This window comes from Vombatus ursinus, unplaced genomic scaffold (genome assembly GCF_900497805.2).
Source record: "Vombatus ursinus unplaced genomic scaffold, bare-nosed wombat genome assembly UNPS02009835.1, whole genome shotgun sequence".
Classification (NCBI taxonomy): Eukaryota; Metazoa; Chordata; class Mammalia; order Diprotodontia; family Vombatidae; genus Vombatus; species Vombatus ursinus.
Genome location: NW_020949613.1, coordinates 4860513 through 4885302, shown reverse-complemented (window position 1 = coordinate 4885302; position 24790 = coordinate 4860513). Strand labels below are relative to the sequence as shown.

The following is a 24790-nucleotide window of genomic DNA, read 5'->3' as shown; positions in this document are numbered from 1 at the left end:
CGGGTTCAAGTAATCAAACAAGTTTAGGAAAGGGAAAGAAACATGACTTAAAGCAAATTATGTGAGAATGAAAGACTTAACATGTCTAGTGTAGACTGCATTGGCCTAACCTGTATGCTTAGAGGGAATAAGAAAAAGCAGCATATTAGATGACAATACGTCATGCAACAGTTGTGTTTTAGGCCACATGAGTAAATAGTGTGAAATGGAATAAGAAAAAGCTAATTCAATCTGAGTTTGTGCTAACGTAATGTCCACAGAGAAAGGTAATAGAACCATTGTAGTTTGCTCAGGTGAAGCAATATTCAGAGTATTATTCTCAGTTCTGAGTGAAACATTTTAGGGGTAGACGTATTAACAAGCTATAGTTTTTGCAGAGAAAATCCAGGATGAGAAGAGAAACAAAACTACTATATTCAGGGGTATGTGTTGGAAATCATAAAAACTTTATTTTAGAGTGATTCAGAAATGTGAAGCCCTCCCAAATTGAATAATATTCAATTCAACTTTCATGTTTTCATGTTTTAAGCAATTATTTCAAACAGATCTTCGTAAGTACCTTTGATTAATATGCATGACTACAGTTTATTCTTCCAACATCAAACAAACAAATGAACACAGCAAAAAAAAACCCCAATCTTTCTTGCTATTCTATTAACAGGGAAATAGAGGTGAACCTGGAATTCAAGGAATATCGGGGCTTCCTGGGATGAAGGTAATTTTGCTTCTGGTTAATTTGGAAATGCTCCAGAATGAATCATAATGAGGAATGCCATTTTCTTCTATTTATTAAATAAAGAAGGATTTAATGCGATGAATGTTAAAAGTTTTTTTTAAAGTACATGGAATTAATTAGTACAGCTATTATGAATACAAACTAAACAGCTAGCCATATCCAATATGGTGTTACTTTGCTTCTCTTTTGATCATTTACCATAATTTTCATAATGGCTAACATGACACTAATATTGACATACTATTAGCAGTGATGTACTTTCAAGTTGTTTTTCCAAATAGTGTTGATAGTTTGTTTTTTTTGCTGGTACACTCATAGTCTCTTCCCATGCCATTGGAAACAAAGGTCAGTCTGATCCAGGATTAAATTTATCCAAAGCTAAGACATTTTAGTCACTTTTATTTTCTCCACATCAAATGGCGGGCTCTCATTGTTCATTATGGGACACTTGGATCACGTTAGCAATCAGTCCATCAACAAGTTTATTATGTGCCAGGCACTTTGCTAAATTCTGGGAATACAAAGAATAGGCGACAGCAAGTGTTTCCCATAGCCCAAAGACTTTCCTATGGGCTTTCTAATGGGCATCAGTTTCCTGAATATACAAAAGTGAAAGCAGAAGATCCCAGGAATGAGCACACTCTGGGCCTGGTTCCATTGCTGTGAAGATAGTTGAGCAGAAAATAACTGGCATTTCAACTTATCCAGTTAAATATCCCAGAGATGGTTCAGGGTGATTTCTCTTATCTTCTAAATATATGATGCAGTGGAAAGAAAACTGAATTTAGAGGTAGAGAACATGGGATCACTTCCCAGCTTTGCTCTTTATCACCTGCTTGAACTTGGGAAAATTATAGCCTCTCTGGACCTCAGTTTTCCTCATTGGAAAATGAAATAGTTGGATTATATTACTTCTAGCATATCTTCTAGCTCCATCTCTATGGCGTTATAATCCTATAACTTGTCTGAAGATATAAATGTAACTTATATTGAGAAGCAAAGAATATCTCCCTTAAGGTGATTTAAATGGCTTTTTATGGTCAGAAAGAGAGAATTTACTCCCCTTTTAATGATGGAAAAGCATTCAGAGGTCAGAGCTGGAGGGAATGTATTTTAAAATTGAGTTATAGAACTCCCCCTAACCTGATGTCAATTTAATAATAGCAATATGGTGAAAAATAATTATATAGAGCAAAGAAATTTGGTAGTAAAGGGGAAAAAAGGCTTGTGTACAATAATATCAACATATTCTTTGAATAGACCAAACTACTATGTTCCAGGACTCTGTTCTATTCACTCTAAGAGATATAGAAATGATTATGATAGATCACTGCCTTCAAAGCAATCACAGTCTATAGGAATAACTGGCATGTCAGAAATAAATAATTAAAAAATTTAATATGCTAAGTTACTAAGAAAAGTAGAGAATATAAGAAGGGTCAGAGGAAGGTGAAGATGGGAGAACCAGGGTTGGTTTCACAAATAAGGTGACATTTGAATATAGCAACATGATCTAATGGAAAGAGCAAACAATGGAACTGGAGTGAATATTTGTTCAGCCATTTTTTAGTCATGTCTGACTCTTTGTGACCCCATTTGGGGTTTTCTTGGCAAAGATACTGGAGTGGTTTGTCATTTCCTTTTCCAGCTCATTTTACATATGAGGAAACTGAGGCAAATAGGGTTAAGTGACTAGCCTAAGTGTCTGAGGTGAGATTTGAACTCAGGAAGAGGAGTCTTCCTGACTCCAGGCCTAGCGTTCTTATCCACTGTGCCTCCAAGCTGCCCCAGGACCTGCACTTAAATTCCAACTCTGACCTTTACTGCATTTGTAAACTTGTAAAAATCATTTAACTTCCTTGGGTCTCAGTTTCCTCATTTGTTGAATGAGGAAGTTGGAGCACATGGCTTGCAAGTTACCTTTTTCCTGGTCTGTGAGACATATAAACAACTTGAAGACTTTCAATAGGTAGCACATTTATGTAGTAAGCTTTGCAAAACACTTGTTATACATTATCTTCAATGAGGGAGAAGTCTGAGCAGAACTGGGAAAGAGGGTGATGTATCTAAGGAAACATGTAAAATTTAAGCAACAATAAAAAAGTCAACAAGACAACATTACACATTTATTAAACATTTACTATGGCTGAAGTACCTTGCTAAGAGCTGGGGATGCAAAGAAAGGCAGAGGCAGTCTCTGCTCTCAAGGAGCTCATATTTTGAGATACAAAGGTATAAAGTACTTCAGGATGCCAACAGCCATGGTTTCATGAGTGAGGGTTCTCCCTGAATAGAAACAGATAAATCCTTAAAAATTATCTTATCACCTTCATGAGGCTTTCTGTACTTCTGGCACAAATAAACAAAGAAATAAACAAACAACTACATGGTTGGCAATCTTCTGGTGATAGACCTCTCCATATTTTGCTAGGTTAGAGCTTGAACCGCAGTTTTTGTCAGATCCATACTTGAAGGCTCTACAATTGTATATGGCAGAACCTGCTAAAGCCTATCTGCCAGTGATCTAAGGCCATTTCCAAGCCTCAATAACACATCACTTTAGAATTTTAGTGGAGAAAAGATTTTTTTGAAAACTGCTAGTAATAATGCATTAAACATTTATGATTGGTGAGTCATAAATAATTGAGATGAGGATTTCAGTTGACTAAGAGAAATTGCCACGAGAAAATACAATTCTAACTTCCATTTGACTTTCTGAACATAGGAAATGTCTACAGCATGGATCAGTCACTTTGAAACACCTAATATGTGAATGCCATGTTCCACATACTAGTATTTTGAGGAAAGGCAGTTTTTGGTCTGATTGTATCTAGCTACTCAATAATATTTATGGAACCATTCTATTTCCTAGGGAGAACAAGGAGTGTCAGGCCCCCCAGGAGAACCAGGATACCCAGGCTTACCTGGGACACCAGGGAAAAAGGTATGTACTTATGGTGATTTCTTTTTAGCAAACTTTTTTCGTGAATCTTTTTCAGTGCATCAAAGGAATACCATTAGAATATCATTCTTATTTTTTAGAATTTATTGTATGCTTTGGTTTTTTTTTTAAACAAAGCATTTATTTTGTCTTCTCACACTCTCCCATAAAGTAGGAAAGGAGAAAGGAAAGAAGGAAGGAGGGAAGGAGACTTCATAGCAAATACGCACAGTCATGCCAAGCATGTTCCCTCATTGGCCATGTCCAAAAGTTTATGTTTCCTTCTGCACCTTGAGTCCCTGATCCTTCTGTCAGTAGGTGGCTAGCGTATTTCCTTAAGTGCTTTCTGTGATTAAAGTTTATTTCTGCTTTATTCAGAGTTCTTAAGCTGTTCAGGGTTGCTCTTCGTAATGCTGTTGTCATTTTACAAATTCTTCTCCTGATGATGCTCACTTCAATTTCTATCAATTAATTATAGGTCTTCCCACTTTCCTCTGAAACCATCTTAAGAAACTTTGTTTCTTATTGTATAGTAAAAAATATTCCAGTATATACATATGTCATGACTATTTCTTAATAAGTATCTATCCCTTAGTTTCTCATTTTTTGCTACTACAAAAAGAGCTGCTATACATACATACACGATACAAATACATGTGTATGTGAATGCACATATATGTATATACACATTATATATATATGTACACACGCGTATATATATATTAAAAACTGGGTCTGTGTGTATATGTATATGCATCTCGCCATCCTTTATACATAAAACACCTGTGTATACATATACATATGTATGTTTATATGAATAGTATACACATATATATCAGTATATGTGTATGTGTGTATATGTATGTGTGTGTATATATATATGTTTAGTCATTTTCAGTGATAGCTTTGTGACCCCATTTGGGGTTTTCTTGGCAAAGATCCTGGAGTGGTTTGCCATTTCCTTCTTCAGCTCCATTTTGCAGATAAGAAAACTGAGGCAAACAGGGCTAAGTGACTTGCCCAGGGTCATACAGATAGTGTCTGAGGTCATATTTGAACTCAAGAAGATGGGTCTTCCAGATTCCAAGCCCACTCTCTTCTATCACTGCGCCACTTAGCTACCTATATTCTTTTTCCTCTTTCTTTGATCTTTTTGTGGTATAATCCTAGTAGTGGGATTGCTAGGCCATATTTTATTGACTTTTGGGACATAGTTCCAAATTCTTTTTTTGGAATGTCTATACCAATTCATAGCTTTTGGTGTACCTGTTTTCCCACAGCCCCTCTAATATGTAATTTTCTTCTTTTATCATTTTCATCAATCTGATGAGTACAAGCTAAAACCTTAGAGTTGATTTAATTTGCATTTCTTTAATTATCAGTATTTTGAGAATTTTTCATATGATTGTTAGGAGAATTTCTTCCTTTGAAAACTGTCCATTATTTTTAGTTTAAAAATTCCTCTATCTTTAAGTAGTAATTAATGAGTGTTCAGCACCGTGACACAATGCCTTAGCATGAATTCTCATGCATATTCTTATCATGTGTTATTTAAATGAAGGTATCCTAGAAGGTAGTTACTTTGATGAAGTCTCTAGATATAGAGTAGAGGGTTGAGTAAAATTATTTCATGAATTCAGACAGCAAGGGTTATTCAAAAAGTGAATCTATGCCATATTTACTCACCTTAATGGTATTCACAGAAGCAAAGAAAACATGGTGGACTATCAGGTATGGAACCAACAAATAATGATTTTGTCTGCTATAATATTAAGTATGAACACAAATACTAATTAACAAATTGGTAAGTGAATAGAATGAATACAAATGTCATATGTTCAGGTGGCCAAAAAAGTAATAAATGCTTGTTGAAGCTAATTCAAAATAAACTGTAAGGGAGATGATGGTATCAGGTAAACTGGAACAACAAAGGATTTGAGTGGAGGAGAAAAAAAAAATAAAACTCTACTAAAAGATATGAACCATGTATGTGTTCATTTATGGCTAGCGTCCTGGGTGCACAGACCCTTTGGAGAATAAAAGTCTACGTATTTATCATTAAACTGATATGTTTCATATAGTGTGTTCCCCCAAATTAATCATTTCCGACCTCAGAGATTCATATTGGCTTCTCTGGAACATATCCATCCAGCTGGAGTCTGTGCTCTCAAGTGATTATTAATTTGAACTCTGAGCTTATATGTGGGGCCAAAATAATGCAGGGGAAGGGAGGAAAGAAAGGCAATCTAAAAGTCTGGTTCAATGTATGTCATATGAACTTGGATAGAGTCTGATTTACATTTTAAGACACTTAAAATTAAGCCTTAATCTGAACCTTGTTGAAAGAACTTTGCCTCATGAACAACAAATCAATTATTTATTAACATTTTTTAAGTTCTTAGTGCGTACCAGGTACTGTGATAGGTTCTGGCAACACAAAGACAAAACTGAAACTGTCTCTACTCTTGAGGAATTCAAGGGTTGCATTTTCATAGACACTTAGACTGGAAACTAACTATTAGTTCTATCGCATTTTTAAAAATATAATATATATTTTGGTGTATACATATGCATGTGCGCACACACACACACACACACACACACATGCATTCCTTCATAGAATGTAAATTCTTTGAGATCAGGAAGTGTTTCTTTTCCTTCCTTCCTTCCTTCCTTCCTTCCTTTCTTCCTTCCTTCCTTCCTTCCTTCCTTCCTTCCTTCCTTCCTTCCTTCCTTCCTTCCTTCCTTCCTTCCTTCAATGTCTTTGTGACCCCATTTGGGGTTTTCTTGGCAAACATACTTGAGTGGTTTGCCATTACCTTCTTCAGCTCCATTTTGCAGATAAGAAAGCTGAGGCAAACAGGGCAAGTCACTTCACCCAAATGGGTCCACCATAGGCAGACACAAGAAAAGGTCTTGTGGGATGGGTATCTCGAAGCAGTTGACATTTTTTTAAGTACTGTAATGTAAAAAGTAATTAAAAAGGGGAAAATGAAGTAAAAAAGGATGGACAAATAATTGAAGGTAAGGAATGAAGAGACAGTATCTAAAACAGAAATTAAGACATAAAACCACAACAGGAACAAAACAATGAAATCTACAGAGGGCTTGGATGAGTTGATTTTAATTTCATGACACATGTTATTTCTTAAGTGTGGTTGTGTATTTCTGGTAAGCATTCTTTATTGTTTTCTGAGGGCCAAAGAAAATTTTGGGAAAGGAACTTTCCTTTTGGAAGGAGAGAGGGCAGAGGAGGGTCAAATTTCTTTTCCTGATCTCATAAAGTTCCTAAAGAGACTTCTGGGGCAGGACCCCTCCAGGGATGATTAAAGGCTATCTGATGTCAGTGGGGTTTGCTTGGCAGGACTTCCATATGCCTGCAGAGACACTGATTACATCTCATAGCAGCAGTGGAACTGTTTAGATTACATTCATTAAAACTCTAAAACCATTATTAGCCTACTTTTGGACGGAAGAGTTCTCACAGTCAAAATCTTTACCTTTTTACATAAATTATATTTTTTCCTTGCATAAGGTGCATGAACTTCAGAATGCACCCACTGCCCAATGTAACCTCTGTATTTTTTTAACCTTGGATTTGGTGACAGAAGACCTGATTTTAAATCTCAGTTTTGTAATTAAATGCTTGTGTTACCTCAGTCAACTCATTTCCCCTCTTTGGGTCTCAATCTCTTCATTTGTAGAATTAAGGATTTGGACTATATAAGCTTCAGGTTTCCTTCCAGATTTAAAATGATATGACCCTGTAATTAGAGATGGCAAAATGTAAAGTGGGATGGCCTGAGAATCAGGAAAAATTTATCACAGTTCCTATTTTAAATATCTCTGACCCTGAGCCTAAGTGAAACCTTTTTAAGCCTCTCTTAATTTCCTCATGTATAAAATGGATTGATCTTTAAGACCTGTTCTGACTCTAACATTTTAGATTTAGAATTGAAGGGACCTCAGAGGTCATCTTAAATAAAATACCTATATAGTTAGCATTTTTGTAACACTAAGGTTTGCACAACATTTCCAACTATTATGCCATTTTATTCTCACAACCACTCTGGGAGATAGTACCCCCATTTTATAGCTGAAGAAATTGAGGCCTCTAAAGTCTAAGTGATTTGCTTGGGTTTACATAGTCTCAAGTGTCTAAAGCAGGATTCAAACTCAGGGCTTCCTGATTCCATGTCCAGTATTCTAGCCACTTCATCACCTAGTTGCCTTCTCCGTTAGTAAAAATCTCCCAGTTGTCTGGTATGTTGTAGAGGGGATTCTTGTTTAGGAACACAATGGACTAGGTGGCCTCTGAGATCTCATCCTACTCTATGATCTCAAATAAGAGGTTATCCATCTTGAAGACTTCAAACATAGAGAAATTCCCAACTTGCAAGACAGCCCTTTCTGTTTTTGGACAGATCTGAATTGTTTGGGAGTTTTACCTCATATTGAACTGAAATCCTCAGTTCTCTGATATTACCATACTGTAATACCTCATGGATATACATATATACAATCTCCACTAAAGCAGATTATAACTTCCCCATGACTTAAGAGTCATCATCAGTTGTGGTGGCCAAAAATTTCACCCTGCCAACAACCCATTGAGGATCTGCTCTTGACTTAGCTAGCTAGCATTCTGTTCAGATATAGTGTCCTTCATTAAAGCCATCCTCAAATTCTTTCCAGCATGGTAGATTCTTTTAGAGGTTTTTGGCTGGCAATGTCACTGATGATAAAGGAAAGCATTTAGGTAAGACATTAAGGGAAACAACAGAATAGGAATTCTATCCTCTATAAAATGCACTGTTTTTCTATAATATGTTTTTAAATTAAATTTTTTTGTTAACAAAATTTTATTTTCTCTCCCTCATATACCTCCCCCTGTCATGGAACAAAAGAAAGAAAAGCAAAACTCTCATCACAAATATGCATAGTAAAACAAATTGCCATATTGGCTATGTCCAAGTGTGTCTCTTATTTTATACCATTATTTCTCTCTTTGGAAATGGTAGCATGTTTTATAATAAGTGTGCTGGAATTGTGGTTGGTCATTGTATAGATCAGAATTTTCAAGTCTTTCAAAGTTTTTTGTCTTTATAGTGTTGTTGTTTTTATATGTTGTATGTTTTGATACAAATTATTCTCCTGGTTTTACATACTTCATTCATAGCAATTCATGTAAGTCTTTCCTAAGTTCCCTGAAAGAGTCCTTTTCATTATTTCTTATGGCACAATATTAGTCTGTCACATTCATATGTCATGATCATCATTTGTTCAGCTATTAGCTAATTGGTGGTCACCCCTTAGCTTCTAGTTCTTTGCACTACAAAAAGGACTGCTATAATTTTTGAACATGTAAGTCCTTTTCTCTTTTATTTCTATGGTATATAATAGGAATATCATTGAAACTAGCACACGATTCTCAGATGAGGAAGCCATGGTGGAGTGCATAGTTAGCTTAGACTTGGGTTCATGCTCTGCCTCTGACACATGCAGGCTAAGAGACTAGCGCAAGTTACTTAATCTCTCATCACCCCCTAGACAATTTTTAAGTCTATAAGATGCAACGAAGGTGCTCATCTGCATAGGCAGATGAAATCACTAGGAGTGAATTATGTCAATGGAATCACAGGAAAAAATAAAAAAAAGAAAGAATTTTTAAAATGTTTGAACATTTTATACTTTGTGGTTTGCTAGAAACTTTCATATTCATAAGCAAGTTGTCAATTCACCTATTTAGAAATTAAATACATCATTCTATTAACAATAGACCTTTTTGTTTTTTAACCTATTCTTTTAAAGTTTTCCTTAATTAGGAGAAATAAAAGTTACTAAAAGTCCTATATGAGTGTATCAAAAATTGTTTCTTCTTGTGAGATTTTACTGTGCAGTAGTCATGCAAGGAGGTGGCACATTGGAAGGAGCACAGATCCTTGAGCCAGGAAGACCTGGGTTCAAGTGCAGCTTCAGACACTTGGTAGCTGTGTGACTCTGAGCAAGTCATATAGTCTCTATATGCCTCAGTTTCCTCCACTATAAAGTGAGGATCAAATGATGTAACATCTGTAGAATATAGCATAGTACCTGGCATGTAGTAAGTGCTTAATAAATGCTTTTTCCCTTCTGTTCCCCCTTCATGCTTGATCAAGTATATCCTAGTTGATGATGTTATCTATAAATGTCTATTTGTAAAGTGTGTGTACCCTTTATTTTGTAGTTGCTATTGTTAAGAAATCATTCTCAGGAATCATTCCTGGTCATTATATTCTTCTTTGAAGGCAAAAGAAATCATTCAAGATTGATTATAATGAAAACTTAATCTATATCTTAATATTTTACAGGGTGACAGTGGAAACCAAGGTGAAAAAGGTCCTCAGGTATGATGCTTCCCTCTTCTTCCAACCTTCAGATCAATAGAATAGTCAGAGTTCATCTCTGCCTTTCTCTTTTCTAGTTATCTCCTGTGCTGCCACTAATTCTTTCTGGTCTTGCCTTCCACATCCATTCCTTAGGTGCTAATTCGTCTTTAATAATTTTCTATCTTTAAAGGGCTTTAGGCCCTATCACCTAGGATTTAGTATTCTTCAATTTAATGCTATGCTAGGAAATATGAACTAACCTGTCTTCTTAGCTAAAAACATATAGCTTAAGAAGAACTCTGCTGTTACTATGGAAATTGGTGAGGTTTTGTTAGCTGTTTTGTTTTGTTTTGTTTTTAGGACTGTTAATTGGCATGGTAAAGAGATTTGGTATCCTATTTGATTGAAAGTAAACGTTTTAGGTGGTGAAACAGCCAGGATCAAAGTGGCTCATGCACAAATTGTAGTGATTGATCTCTCAGTTACCTGCATTTAGTAATTTTTTTTCATCCACAAACCTTCAGTCTAGTAAACTGATAAACCCCATATTGACATTTTTTAAAATGACACATAAAATTTTTTAAACTAGTTTAAAAGTTTGTCTTACGGGTAAATGGATAACTTAGGAGTAAACAAAAAGAGCTTCTCCCCAAAACTTTGCACAGGAAAAAATATTGAGATGTACATGATATGATAAGTATTTTTAAAATAAAAACTAAAAAGTTCTTACTTGTTAGGGTGAAAATGCCTAGAATTCCCAGTAAATCTTTATTATTCTTAATATCTTTAACAATTATATCTTTCAAAGTGTCTACTGAAGATTTTTTTTCATTTTTTATTTATGAGTTTAAAATAGTACCTTTTGAATGCAGATCTTTAGGCCTTCTATACTTTCCTGCTTCCCCTGTGAATTATGGGACATGATCTTGTGAATGCATTTGGGGCAAATTTCCCCGTGGTTTAGTAAGTTCATAAAAGTACCTTCAGATACTCTTCAAGATAATAAGTTGTAGAAAAGATTCCAAATCTGCTTTTGGCAAAGAGAGTTTTCTCACTGGGAAACTTGAATTAAATCACAAGTCTAATTTTTTTAAAGTAAATTTATAAACTCTTTAATACACTAATATTTATTTGACAATTCACTTCTGAATTGCTGTGCATCTGAATTGTCTAGGAATTCACATTTAAATAATTCCCCAATGTGCTTTATTTTTTCTCCTATGTTATCATTTCCTACCTTTTTTATATCATCTTTTGTTCAGTCTTCCTACTTAATTCTTCTTATTTCTGAATTTTTCTTTGGGTTTACCTTCTGGCACTTTGCCTATCTCATACTCAGATTATAGATCTGTGATTGTGGTCATAAAGCGTTTTTGCTTTGAATATGAATGAATATGCTTTGCTATGAATGAAGTAAGTAAAACCAGGAGAACAATTTATATCAAAACATACAACATATAAAAACAACAACACTATACAGACAAAAAACTTTGAATTTAATATGCTATTAATTAATCGTATGTAGCATTAAATAGGATTTTCACACATTTGCTAATAATGTTTTATGTTCTTTTAAAGGGTCAAAAGGGAGAAAATGGAAGATCAGGGGATCCAGGACCACAGGTATTTTTTTAAGAAACATAACAGAATTGAATACCCTTTTAACAGGTATATCTAAAATAAAAATAAAGATAACATTGGAGTACAGATGTTGATTCTTCTGAGACATGAGCAAGCATAAAATTTTGGATACTTAACAGATGACAGCTCAGTGTGTTGTGAATTTGTTTTCCTGGAGCAGGGAGCAACTCCTGCTGTGTGGGTTATAGGTCTGTTGTAGGTTGTAAGTCTCATTACTCTGCTTGCCCTTACATGTGATCTTGAGAGGAAAGAAACCACCCACATCTTGGAGTCATTTACTGAATTCAAAGGAAACTCACTCTCCTACTGTGAATGGCAGCAGTTATGGAAAGAGACGCATGAGATTGTCAAAAATGAGAGCTGGAAGGGACCATAGAGGTCATCTAATTCAACTCCTTTATTTTACAGATGAGGAAAGTGAAGCTTAGAAAACTGAGGAGTCTTGAATGAAGTCAGATGACCAGTAAATGGCATAACTGGGGTGTTTCTTCCCGTTTATTACTCTTTCCACCGTGGCATCCTGACTGCCAAAGGTGGCACTATATGGAGGGAGATGTTTCCCATTATTCTTTCATTATAAAGAGGGGGCAGGAACACTAGTCTTGGAGTTAGGAGTACCCAAGTTCAAATTCTGCCTCTGACTCTTATTAGCTGTGTGCCCCCTTGACAAATCACTTAATCAGTCTTACCCTTGGTTTCCTCAGATGTAAAATGGTGATAATTACAGTCCTACCTCATGGGTTACTGTAAGTTTCAAATGGAATTATCAGTTTTGACTTTACATTCAAAGTATGCCCATATACTTCAAAAAAGGTCAGTTCTATATAAATGATAGATATTGAGGGATCTATATTAGATCCTTGCTATAATGCATCTATTTTGCTTAAAGGAAGCTATAAATTTCAATTAGAAATTAGTGAAAATAGAGTTGTACTTTTTTTTCAGGCAAGTTTATAGACCACTTAAAATCTATCCGTGCTTCCCATGGGTTGGGGATGTGCTAATAAATACTTAATAATCATGTCTCCAGGGGAAAAAAGTGTGCATGATATACTTTTGAGTTTAATCTCCATTATTGTTTTCTCTATCACTTTTTAAAATCTAGACTATGAAAAACAATAAATAAAGCTCTGATTTGTAGCAGTTGCCAATTTTTGAGGTATATATGCTTACACTGAAAATTTAACAATTGGCTCTCTAAAGGTGTTCAAGCTGGCTCCAACACACCCCTAAGTTAAGAACTACTGTGCTAACCCCATATAGTGGCAAGTGATAGTTTAGCACAATTCAGATTACTCAGGATAATTAGTACTACATCAGTTGTGGCTACTGCCTTCAGCGGCAACAGTCTTTGCTGCCTACTCCTTAAGTATGTATTCCCTCCTTCCATACAACTTTCAAAGAAAAGAAGAAGTCAAAAAACATTTATTAAATGGATGTTGTGTACCAAGCACTGTGATAAGTGGTGAGGATACAAAGTAAGTTACAAAGCAGCCTGGGTTCTCAGGAAGTTCAAAGAAAGTGTAATGAGGGAGATAACATGCAAATGACCATGTATAAATATGTGTGTGCATGTATGTATGATATATACATATATCATACATACATATATATGTATGTATATATGATAAATGGGAGATAATCACAAGAATATGGTGGCATTTACATTAAGAAGGACTAGAAAAGACTTCTTTCATAAGATGGGTCTCTAGCTGGAGACCAGGGAAACCAGGAGGCAGAAATGAGGAGGGAGAGTTCCAGAAGGATATGCTTTTAAAAGAAGAGATTGTGCTCTTGCAGGATTTGGCTTCTTAAGAGTAAACTCTCCAAGATTTGTGGGAAAATGGCAATAAATTCCTTCCTGGGTCCCATTGCTTTTCTTTAGAGCCTAAAGGTAAAAGGCTCAGTTAGTTGCTAAATTCTAACAGTATGTGGACTGGCTGGTATCCCTGGGTGGGGATGGGAGGACAGTGGGGATGGGGAAGGGTGGTGGCTAGAGAGCAGAGCAGCTGTTCCTCCTCAGAAGCTGATATTTGGGTACAATGTAAAGTATCTTAAACTCTTTACTGTGGCTGATTCCTCCTATACCTTTCAGTTTACCAAATCCTGCACATATGGATATTTTTGGCTTTATTGATATATATCAAGTCCAAGTGAGTGTTTCTCCCACAAACAGCATAAATCTCTCCTTTTTAATGTATTCATAGTTGACAGCTGTTTTCATTTCCCATTGCAATTTAGTTGTAATACTTTATATCAACCCTTTTTATCTGTTCCCCTAATTTAACCTTCTGTGTTTTTTGACCAAAGCAGGATAAAACCTACCTTCATGTTCCTCACTCTGTAAACATGTTTTCAAATTTTGCTGAAGAGTAAGTTGGAGTATGGGGAATAGGGAGACAGATACTTCACTCTACTGAATATTTCTTACTGGGTTCCTTTTTCCCCATAAAAGTTAATCCACTTACAAATTGATATGTTTTGTTTTTTAATTTATGAAACATGGTTTGTATTCACTTTTTTGGAGTGTGCTTATAATAGGCATGACTTTAGCCTGTTTCTCATTTCTTCTCTCCAGTTAGATTTTTCACACTCAAAGCAGAATATAGAGAGTAACATGGCATAATGGATAGAGAACTGGCCTTGGAGTTTGAAAGGTCTGGATTCAAGTCCTACCCTTGATATAAACTGTTTTCTGACACTAAGCAAGGTCCTAACCTATAACTGCTGCAGAAAATTCTAGTGATCACAGAAATGATGCTGATCTGTATAAGAATGAAACCAATGAAAGCCAAAGTCCAGCTTAAAAAAAAAGCATGTGATATTGAATGAAGCTGTCAAAACTAATTTTGATACTGTATAAGAAATACTTAGAACTTTCTTATTGCATTATAGCCTGGGCTTCTCTGGGCATCTTTTGAGCAGGCCCAGAGAAGCTCAGGCTACAGTATATTACATTGCCCTATCACCAATCAATGTCCCACTTGAAAACTGAATTAAGCAATGTTAATATATATGTGAAATAGTTACATTCTTACCCTTTGGACTTGAACTGAATGCCTATAGCCCTTATGGAATAAGAATGTAGAAAATCAATATTTTTTCATTGCTTTCTTGGTGGTCTATATTATCTTTAATGCAGGATTTGATTCATATGTGGAAGTCATTGGTGAGAGTGAAATTAAGATAAGCCCTGTTAAGGCTAAATGTCTGGGCTAAAGTAAATGATCTGATACTGCTTATGACTCAAGAAGTTGTAAGTGTTTTCTCCTTCATGCTTAAGTCAATAAGGGCAATGCTCTTCCTATAGGATGGTATATGGTGTAATGCAAATTGATTACCTTAACCACCTAGTTTACAGCTGATGGTATGATTTAAGTACTAGAGGGATTGAGGGACCACTCTGATTTTGGTGACTAATTTTTACTGTTTTCACCATGTAATTCAAATTAATAGTCAATAAATATTTAAGGCCTATAGGCTGCATAGAATGTAGGCCGAGTGTACCTAGACTAAGAATCTCATAGAAATGTAGCATGGGTAATGGAAGGAATGCTGGCTAGAGTAGGAGGGCCTGAGATCAGATCCCAGCTTTATCATGTTACCTGTGTTGTGTTGGACAAGTCTTTTAACCTCTCTGTAAAATGAGGGGGTTGAAGTCAGTGGCCTCTAAATCTTGGTACTGATGAGACAAAGAGGAACACATCCTACAATCCTTGTTCTCAAGGAGCTTACATTCCACTGGAGGGGCGGGATAGGGTAGACACACCAGTCCTCCATCCAAAATAAGTATAATAAAAGTTATGAAGTCAAACAGACAAAGACGGAGTCCTGACAAAGTATCGTAGCTACATATGAGGAGGAAAGAGCCCGTTCAGCTGGCAGAGAAAGGAGTGTATGAACAAAGCCTTGAAGGATTCTAAAAGGAAATGAAAAGGAAGTGTTTTGTAGGTATTGTTCAGTTATGTCCAATTCTTCATGACCCCATGGACTATACTGTCCAAGGGGTTTTTTGGCGAAGATAGTACAGTGGTTTGCCATTTCCTTCTCCAGGCAATTGAGGCAAACAGGTTAAGTGACTTGCCCAGGGTCACACAGCTAGTAAATGTCTGGAGTCACATTTGAACCCAGGTCTTACTGACTCAGGCCCAGCCCTCTATACTCTGAGCTACCTAGCTGCTTCCATCTAGCTGCAAGTATATGCCTGTACAATTGCATAGGTATGGGGGAAAAGACATGCTAAGTTTAGGGTATAGTTTGTCATTTGATTTGGCTGGAACAGAGGGTGCAACAAAAGAAGCACTGTGAAATACCAAGTTTTGAGAGCTCAATCATGGAGAGCCTTGAATGCCAGGCTAATGCATTTATATTTTGTCCTGTTGGATGAAATAAGGATTGTGATTCCCATTAGTGGAAGGTAATAAGGTCGGATCTACTCCTTGGGTAAGGGGCTGATGCAATAGCTTGATTCTACGGATAATGAACTATTAAAAGTGAACTGGACTTAAGTGAGACAGGGCTATGCAAGGTCCACATAAATATAAGGGGATAAAAGGCAGTTAGGTGGTAGAGTTGAGGGAGTCATGAAGACTTAAGTTCAAATATGGCCTCAGACACTTACTAGCTGTGTGTGCGTAAGTCACTTAACTCAGTTTGCCTCAGTTTCCTCATCAATAAAATGAACTGGAGGAGGAAATGGCAAACCACTCCAGTATCTTTGCCAATTAAACCCCATATAGGGTCATGAAGAGTTGGACATGACTGAATTGACTGAACAACTCAAAGCAATAGGAAGTCACTGAATATTGTTAAGAAGGGGAGAGATGATCAGATTGTGAATTAGGAAGATTAAATGGGCAGCTGTGTTGTGTTGTGTGCAACATTTTGGTTATAGTAATAATAATACTTACATAATGCTTTGAGGTTGCAAAGAACTTTATTAATATCCCATTTTATCTTGTATCCTTTCATGTACATTTTAGAATAAATTGGTATAGTTTCAAATAAATTTGACAGCTACAGAAAAAAAAATTGACATCTGTGATTATACAGTGAATAAAATGAACACATGAATCTCTCTTTTTCATTGTAAAAGGTTTTTTCTCTCCCTCTTTATTTCTGTAGGGAATTCCAGGACATCATGGAACAAAAGGAGAGGTATTTGCTTAAAACCTTAATTTTCCTCATAACTAATCTTCGATAATCTTCAATAAACATTGTCACTGTAATGTAATTGTGAAATTTGAACTCCCAAACTGAATGTTATGTTGGATAAATTTCATAATTGTTGCTTCCCATTGATTTTGAGAGCATCTGTCCTTATTCTCATCGATGTTGTTACTCTGAAATACTTTGGTCAGATTGCACTTCCAGATGGCAATCTGGTTTCTACCCACTGTTTCTACCTTAGGGCCCTCTTTTCAAGGACAAAAATCCCTGGCATATGCAATAAAAGCTAGCTGTTGTTATTTCTAACTGTTAAAATAACAAAGAATGGCTGCAGAAAAAAAAATAGGGGGAGTTCAGGACAATTATTTAGGTCATGATAAAAGTATTGGTATGTTTTCTACAAAAAGACCACTGATGCCACCAACCCACCATGAGGAGGGCCTGTTCTTGAAGTTGCTTTTTAAAAATTTTTTTTTTGTTGATGTCTTTTATTTTTTTACATCACTGTAATTTTCCCCAATATTCCAATCACTCTCCCTCCCAGAGAGCTAGCCTATATAATAAGTTGTATTTTTAAAGAAAAAAAAGATGAACAAATCAGCATAACTTACAAATACATTCAAAAAGTCTAAAAATATCTGCAATGTATAATATCTGTGAACTTTCTACCTCTGCGAAGGGATAAGGATTAGTCCAGTGGATCTTCTTATATTTCTTCTTTTGAGTCATGTTTGTTGGTTGTAATTTTCTAACATTCACTTTTAACTGCTTTTAATTGTATGCGTGTGTGTGTATGCTTATGTGCTTCTTTCCAATTACATTGTTTTAGTTATTGTGGATATTAATGTCATATCTCATTGATCTTTCCATGAATCTCTGTTTTCATCACATTAGTCATTTCTTATAGGACAGTTATATTCCTTTACATTCATGTACCATGATTTGTTTATTCATTTCCAAATCAATACCCATCTATTTTTTTAACCAATTCATTGCTATTACAAAAAAGCTGTGCTATAAATATTTTAGTATATGAGATCTTCTTATCATGGACCTCCATGGGATGTAAGTCTATTAATGGAATCTCTGGGTCAAAGGATAAGGAAATTTTAGTTTCTTTATTTGCATAATTCCAAATAGCTTTCCGAAATGGTTGTACTGATTCATATATCACCAATAATGCATTAGTATTCCTATCTTTCCACAACCCCTCCACCACTAACTATTCCCATCTTTCTGTCATTTTTGCCAATTTGCCAATTATCAAATAGGGATATGTTGGTCTCTTTTTTGCCTGTATTTATTCTTTTATTTTTTTCTTTTGTCTTATGGCTATCGCAAACATATCTAGCACTATATTAAATAACAGTGAGGAGAGGGGGCATTCTTGCTTTACTCCTGTATTTATTGGAAAAGGTTCTATTATATCTCCATTTCATATGATGCTTGGTTTTGGTTTTAGACATATACTTTTATGATATTAAAAGGCCCTTTTATGCCTATTCTTGTAACTTTTTAAAAACATAAGTGCTATAGTTTGTTAAAGTTTTTTTTAACAGGTATTGATATAATAATGTAGTTTAGGATGTTTTTGTGTTGCTTTTCTAATTGAAATGATGGATTTCTCTTATCCATCCACATTATTGAATCGAAAAAATTGTCCATGAGGTATGTTGACATTTCATTAAGTCCTTATAACTATCTGGGTTTGATAAAAGAAAAATCACAGTTTAAAATTTTTTTGATTATGCATTTTCTATCTCAGTAGTATTATCAATTATGTATTTAAACTAAATTAAGGTCTTCAAAGTAAATATACAAAGTAAGTTATGGTCAACTTATAAGTGTTAGAGGGAGATAATAGATAATGAAACCCATTTAACAGATAATTAAAATCCATAAACTGATCTTTTAAGGTTTTTGCCAATTGCTTTTTATAAGCTTTATGTTAATTTTTAAAATGAATTCTAATGAGTATTAGAAATGACATTGAATTTTTTTTCTCATTCTCTACTGATCCATGGTAGAGGTCCTAAAAACCCAGATTACCAAAATTCAAACAATGGGAAAAAGGAGAATTTTATTTCATTCAATCCAATAAGCACTTAAGTGGTAAATTTAGGAAAATCACTGTTTTGGGTACCAAGTGAGATTCATAGATAAGTAAGTCTTCTTGGTCTCTGCCTTCAGGGAACTTGCAGCCTGAGTGATGTATAAGACTAATTGTCTCTTTTATAACCAATTCTAATTGGAAAGTAACTTGAATTAAATTTCTTTGCAGATCAATTTCAGTATTTTCCAGATTTAACCTACCCAGTTGTCTTTTATATACCATGTCCTGGAGTTTTCATTATTGTTTTCATCATTTGCAGCAGTCATATCTTATGAAGTATTTAAGTTAAGATTTTGCTTTGTTCTCTTTGTATTTAGAAGGGTGAAAAGGGAGACCCTGGCAGTAGGGGTGCCAGTGGGCCTAAAGGAGAATCAGGGATGGATGGCTTAATGGGGCCCATTGGTCCAAGAGGACAGCATGGAGAAACAGGCCCTCGAGGACCTCCTGGATTAGATGGGAAACCAGTATGTCTTTTTTTCTTTTCTATTTTTTTTTTTAAATATGCTCTTTATTGCTTTTTAAGTAACCTTCATACATACAATAATACCTATATCTCTGATTCAGGGGAGAGAATTTTCAGAGCAGTTCATACGGCAAGTTTGCACAGATGTTTTGAGAGGTAAGTATCAACTATATTGAAGAGAATATTCCCTCACCCTGGTAAATATAAAACACAGTATTCAGAGAGAGGTAGGAAGGTAGTCAATTTTTGGTGACATAAAGAACTACTTTAAAAAAATAAATTAAATAAAATTAAATAAAAAATTAAACTAAATTAAATTAAAAAATAAATTAAATTTAAAAAAGAATTTAAAATGAAAATAAAACAAAATGCAGTTTGAAATGAAGAGCTTACTAATGCCTAATCATCACTTTAAGATTATTTCTTGTTTTTGTTTTGTTTTGTTTTGTTTTTAGCCCAGTTGCCAGTCTTACTTCATAGTGGAAGATTACAAAGCTGTGACCATTGTCAGTCTCAAAATGGCTCCCCTGGTCTTCCTGGGCCACCTGGTCCAATGGGACCAGAAGGTCCAAGAGGATTTCCTGGGTTGCCAGGAAGAGATGGTGTTCCTGGACTAATGGGAACTCCTGGACACCCAGGTGCTCGAGGGCTAAAAGGTACTCCACTTGCTTTATTATAGAGTAAGGGGACTAGACCTGTGTTTTCATTGCATTAGGAATTTTCAGGTGAGGAAACTCTACAAATGCAGTTGGCAATTTCTGTGCAACTTATGATTTTTAGAGAGTTGCTTAGAGCATGAAGAAGTTAGTTGGCTAGGCCAGGGTTACACAGTCTATATGTGTCAGGGGAAAAACTTAGAACCAATTTAAAAACAAGTCTTTGAGGCCAGCTCTCTACATCATTCTGCCCCTCTTTGTTCTATTAAATGAATAAAAATTCCTCCTTTCCCTGGAAAATCTCCAGAAAAGAATGTATATCTTCCCCTTTTCCTACTATGATAGAGCTTAGTCTTCTGTCTATACATTTGATAAATACCTCAACCTTCTGAATGAAACACATTAGAAAATAGTAAGGTTTTTGTCTTCCTGGTGAGATGTTTTAGAGAGAAAGACCAAAGTTATGAGCAATATGGAATCAGAAGGTGGAAAATGTTCAATTTATTCTTTATTTTTGATTAGGATCTTTTCTGCCTTTCATAATGAATTCCATACACAATTAATCTTTACACAAAAGCATCTTCCCTTTTTTCAATATTTTTTAAAGATTTTGACTTTTCTGTTTCTCAACTGGTCTTTGTCAACTAATTTGTAATGTTCTCTGTGCCTTTCAGGATTCAATAGATATACTATGTTAATTGCAGTTATTTCCCTTTCTTCTCTTTCCATCCCAAATCATACAAACATTTTTGAGCTTCTCTTCTTTGAAGTAGTAAGAGAAAACCTGTGGGTTCTAAAAATCAACATAAGACCACTAGTCAATTTCTGCATCTCTATTTTCATGTTGGCCTTTGATTCACTCCAGTGTCTAGTCCTCAAATGAACGGTTGCATAAAATTGCCTTTAATGTTCATTGCAAATTAAATTAAATGAACGAGAATGATAGTTTGCAAGCCTGTTTGTTAAAAAAAAAGGATTTGTTCCCTTTACATATGTATTATCTTTCTAACTCCCCCACCCCAAAAAACCCCAAACTTGAGTGATTTTTCAAGAAAGATAATAGTTTAATATTCTGCAGGACAACCAGGAAGAAATGGGGCAAAGGGTAACCAAGGGTTTGGACATCCAGGAGAACGAGGCCCCCCAGGCCCTCCAGGTAAGAGTTAACATAAACCAAGCAAGTATTGCATATTTGTTTTAGCAATTAAGTAATAACAATTAATATTAACAGCCAGTATTTATATAGTACTTTAAGGTTGCAAAGTACTTTACAAATATTATCTCATTTTATCCATTTTAATACATTTAATACAGCATTACAATTGGCTTCTTATAATCTGAAGATTTTCCGTGAATCTTTCAAAGTTATCTCTTTCTTAGTACCTATCTAATTTTGCCACAAGGGCAGCTAGGTGATACGGTGCATAGAATGCCAGGCCTGGAGTCTGATTTCAGACACTTACTAGCTCTGTGACTGTGGGCATAGTTGTTTAAGTCTGTTTAACTCAGTTTTTCATCTGCAAAATGAGCTGGAGAAAGAAATAGCAAACCACTCCAGTATCTTTGCCAAGTAAATTACAAATGCGGTCATAAAGAGTTGGAAATGACTGAACAACAATACAATTTCACTTTTAGGGAAGCTAAGTGGCACAGTGGATAGAGTGCCAGGTCTGGAGTCAGGAAGACTCATCTTCCTGAGTTCAAATCTGGCCACAGACACTTATTAACTGTGTGATACAAGAAAACCCCAAATGGGGTCTTGAAGAGTTGGACATAACTGAAAAACAACTGAACAACAACAACAACAACAAATTCTGCAATCTAGTTTGTAGAGTGGTTTCTCTAGTGTCCAGCCAGTCTAGTCCTTGACTTCTCTAGAGGGGAATAAAAGACCTCAGGAGGTGAGTTTTCTATTGCTGAAGGTATTCCAGTGAAGGCTGGATGACCCTTTGTCTGGGATGTTTGTAGAAAAAGGAGTCTTTTTAAAATATTTATGGAACTAGATGATGACCGTTGAGATCCTGTTTAATTCAGAGAATCTGTAATTCTGTATCCTTGACTAATTTTTGTGGCTTAGTGAATCCACATTTGAGTTGAATGTAGTAATTTGAATAGTGCCAGAACAAACAATTGGGCATTGGCCTAACAAATATTGGATTATGATAATAAGTTAGGATGTGTAAAAAAAAACACAAATAGAAATTGCACATTTTAGATGTAAAGCTTCTAATAAGGAGTAAAAATTATTTGTCTGCCTCCTTTCTGTACCTTGATCCAACCACTCCTGATTTATCATGAAATACTTCAAAGACTCACAGAATCATAGAAGCATAGATTTAGATTTAGAAGAAGCTTTAGATATTATTTAGTTTTCCTTATGAGGAAAATGAGGCTCAAAGATGTTAATGTCATGCAGATAGATGTTCAAAGTTACAGATAGTAAATGGAATTATTAGGATTTGCGTGGAGGTCTAGAGTCAGAAAGATCTGAATTTAAATTTGACCTCAGACACTTACTAGCTGTGTGACCCTGGGCAAGTTAAAACTACTGTTTGCCTTCATGCACTGGAGTAGGAAATGGCAAACCACTCCAGTACCTTTGCCAAAAAAAAAAAAAAAAACAACCCATCATCAGTATGGTCCTTGGGGTCATGAAGAGTCTGACACGATTGAATGACTGAACAAAAACAAGAACAACAAGTACAAAAACAACGACAGGATTTGAACACAGCGTCTCTGGTTCTAAATCCAGGAAGCTTTGCCCTCTTCTACACAAAGGAGCAAGAACATTTCACAAATGGAAAAGTTAGCCCCTGAGTAATTGAAGGATGACTGCAGTTTTCAGAGAAATATCAGTTGCACCAACATGTTAGCTTAGTTGTTTGGAAAAATAGATAGTAGTTTTAAAGAAGTTATATTGATCTGTCTACTGTGTTTGTTGTTTAGTTGATTCAGTCACATCCAACTCTTCATGACCCCATGGGACCATACTGTCCATGAGGTTTTCTTGGCAAAAGGTACTAGAGTACTTACCCATTTCTTTCTCTGGTGGATTAAGACAAACAGAGGTTAAAGTGAGTTGCTTAGGATCACACAGCAAGTAAGTATCTGAGACTGAATTTGCATTAAGGTCTTCCTGAATGGGCTCTTTCCATTGACTCATCCAGATGCTTCATCTAATGTGATAGATAGATATAATCAGAAGCTTGTCTATTCATTGATTAATAATGTTTTGTTGTAGGTCCTGAGGGTCCTCCTGGAATTAGCAAAGAAGGGCATCCTGGAGAACCAGGTCTGCCTGGCAAAGATGGAGACCGCGGAAATCCTGGAATACAAGGGCCAACTGGACCCCCTGGAATCTGTGATCCATCTTTATGTTTCAGTGTGATCGTTGGAAGAGACCCCTTTAGAAAAGGACCAAACTATTAATTTGCAATGCCTTTATCAGCAGAGTAGGCATGGTGCTTTTCTTTTATGGTCTTTCAAGTCTCAGGAAGATTACCGGCAAAAATCCTTTGAAAAGGAACTGAAGTACCTCGGTTTTATAAAGAAAACAAATAATGAAATAATGAAAAGATAATGCTGCTTCTTGTTTTTAAAGGCTTCTCCAGATGGAGCCTTTACATTAGAAGCATTACCAAAATGGGGGAGGTTCCTCGTAAGTCCATTAATTTGAATTAAAATTGAGTAAAATTAGCTACCACCATTGCCTTGTAGCAGTGAAGTATTAGTTGATCAGATGCCCATCACTGTGAAATGTTTCACATTCAGTCTCCATGCAGTAAATCATTTGATTTCAATTTCATGTTTGTGTAAATCTCATGGTTATGTATGCTTCATATCTCATAGTTCATGCTTGTTCATTAGCCAAAGGGGAAGATGAATTTGGTTATTGAAAACTACACGAAATTTCTTTCTGTGCATTTAATTTCCCTCACTGTCTGCTTAATTAATAACCACAATGATTAATTTAAAACTGAAATGATATTAGACAGATGATACTAAAAAATACAGAATATTGTGGAGAAAAGTCAGTTTCATCATTACTCTTCAGCATGTTCAAAAAAAAAAGTACGAGTACAAATGCTGAGGCCTTCATTCCCCATGCTCTCTGCCTAACTGCAATGTTTGTTGTACACCTTCATTTTCCATTTTATTCACTATATGTGTATGTTAATGTATGTTAATTTTTGTATGTATCCCTAACAGGAAAAAAAAAATAACAAAACAAAACAAAACAGGCTTCAGTTGAAAGTACAGCAGTTGCACAAATCCCACTGCGCTTGACCAATTAAGGCAGATGGTTAAATTAATATTGCCCAGTCATGTACTGTACAGAAAAGCTTTTATATAAAAGTGACTTTCAGATGTTTTGTTTTTCAATTGTCATGCTATAACTTTTGTACTGTGCTTGACATTCAAGGTTGAATAAAATTTTGTACAGTTTCTGATGATGATGGTATTTAAATTTTTCATTCCTAACATTCACTTTGCTATTTAATGGTACTGTCAAATATTTAGGGGCAGTTAGGGTATGCAGTGGATAGAGTGACAGGCCTGGAGTCAGGAAGATTCATCTTCCTAAGTTCAAATCCAGCCTCAGAAACTTACTACCTGTGTGACTCTGGTTAAGTCACTTAACCCTGTTGCCTATTTTTCATCTGTAAAATGAGCTGGAGAAGACAGCGGCAAATCACTCCAAT

General features: G+C 35.5%; 1 protein-coding gene across 1 annotated transcript in view; it reads left to right on the top strand.

The window, feature by feature from the left end:
* The window catches only part of COL21A1 (collagen type XXI alpha 1 chain), a 221485-nt gene extending 196944 nt beyond the window's left edge, over nt 1-24541 (top strand). Inside the window, exons 21-30 of the mRNA XM_027852911.1 lie at nt 662-715; nt 3609-3680; nt 10028-10063; nt 11624-11668; nt 16811-16843; nt 19286-19432; nt 19533-19587; nt 19887-20087; nt 21166-21243; nt 23329-24541. Of these exons, the coding sequence (XP_027708712.1) occupies nt 662-715; nt 3609-3680; nt 10028-10063; nt 11624-11668; nt 16811-16843; nt 19286-19432; nt 19533-19587; nt 19887-20087; nt 21166-21243; nt 23329-23516 (909 nt within the window). The 3' untranslated portion in view covers nt 23517-24541. The remainder of the gene's footprint in view (nt 1-661; nt 716-3608; nt 3681-10027; nt 10064-11623; nt 11669-16810; nt 16844-19285; nt 19433-19532; nt 19588-19886; nt 20088-21165; nt 21244-23328) is intronic.
* The last annotated feature ends 249 nt before the right edge of the window (nt 24542-24790 follow it).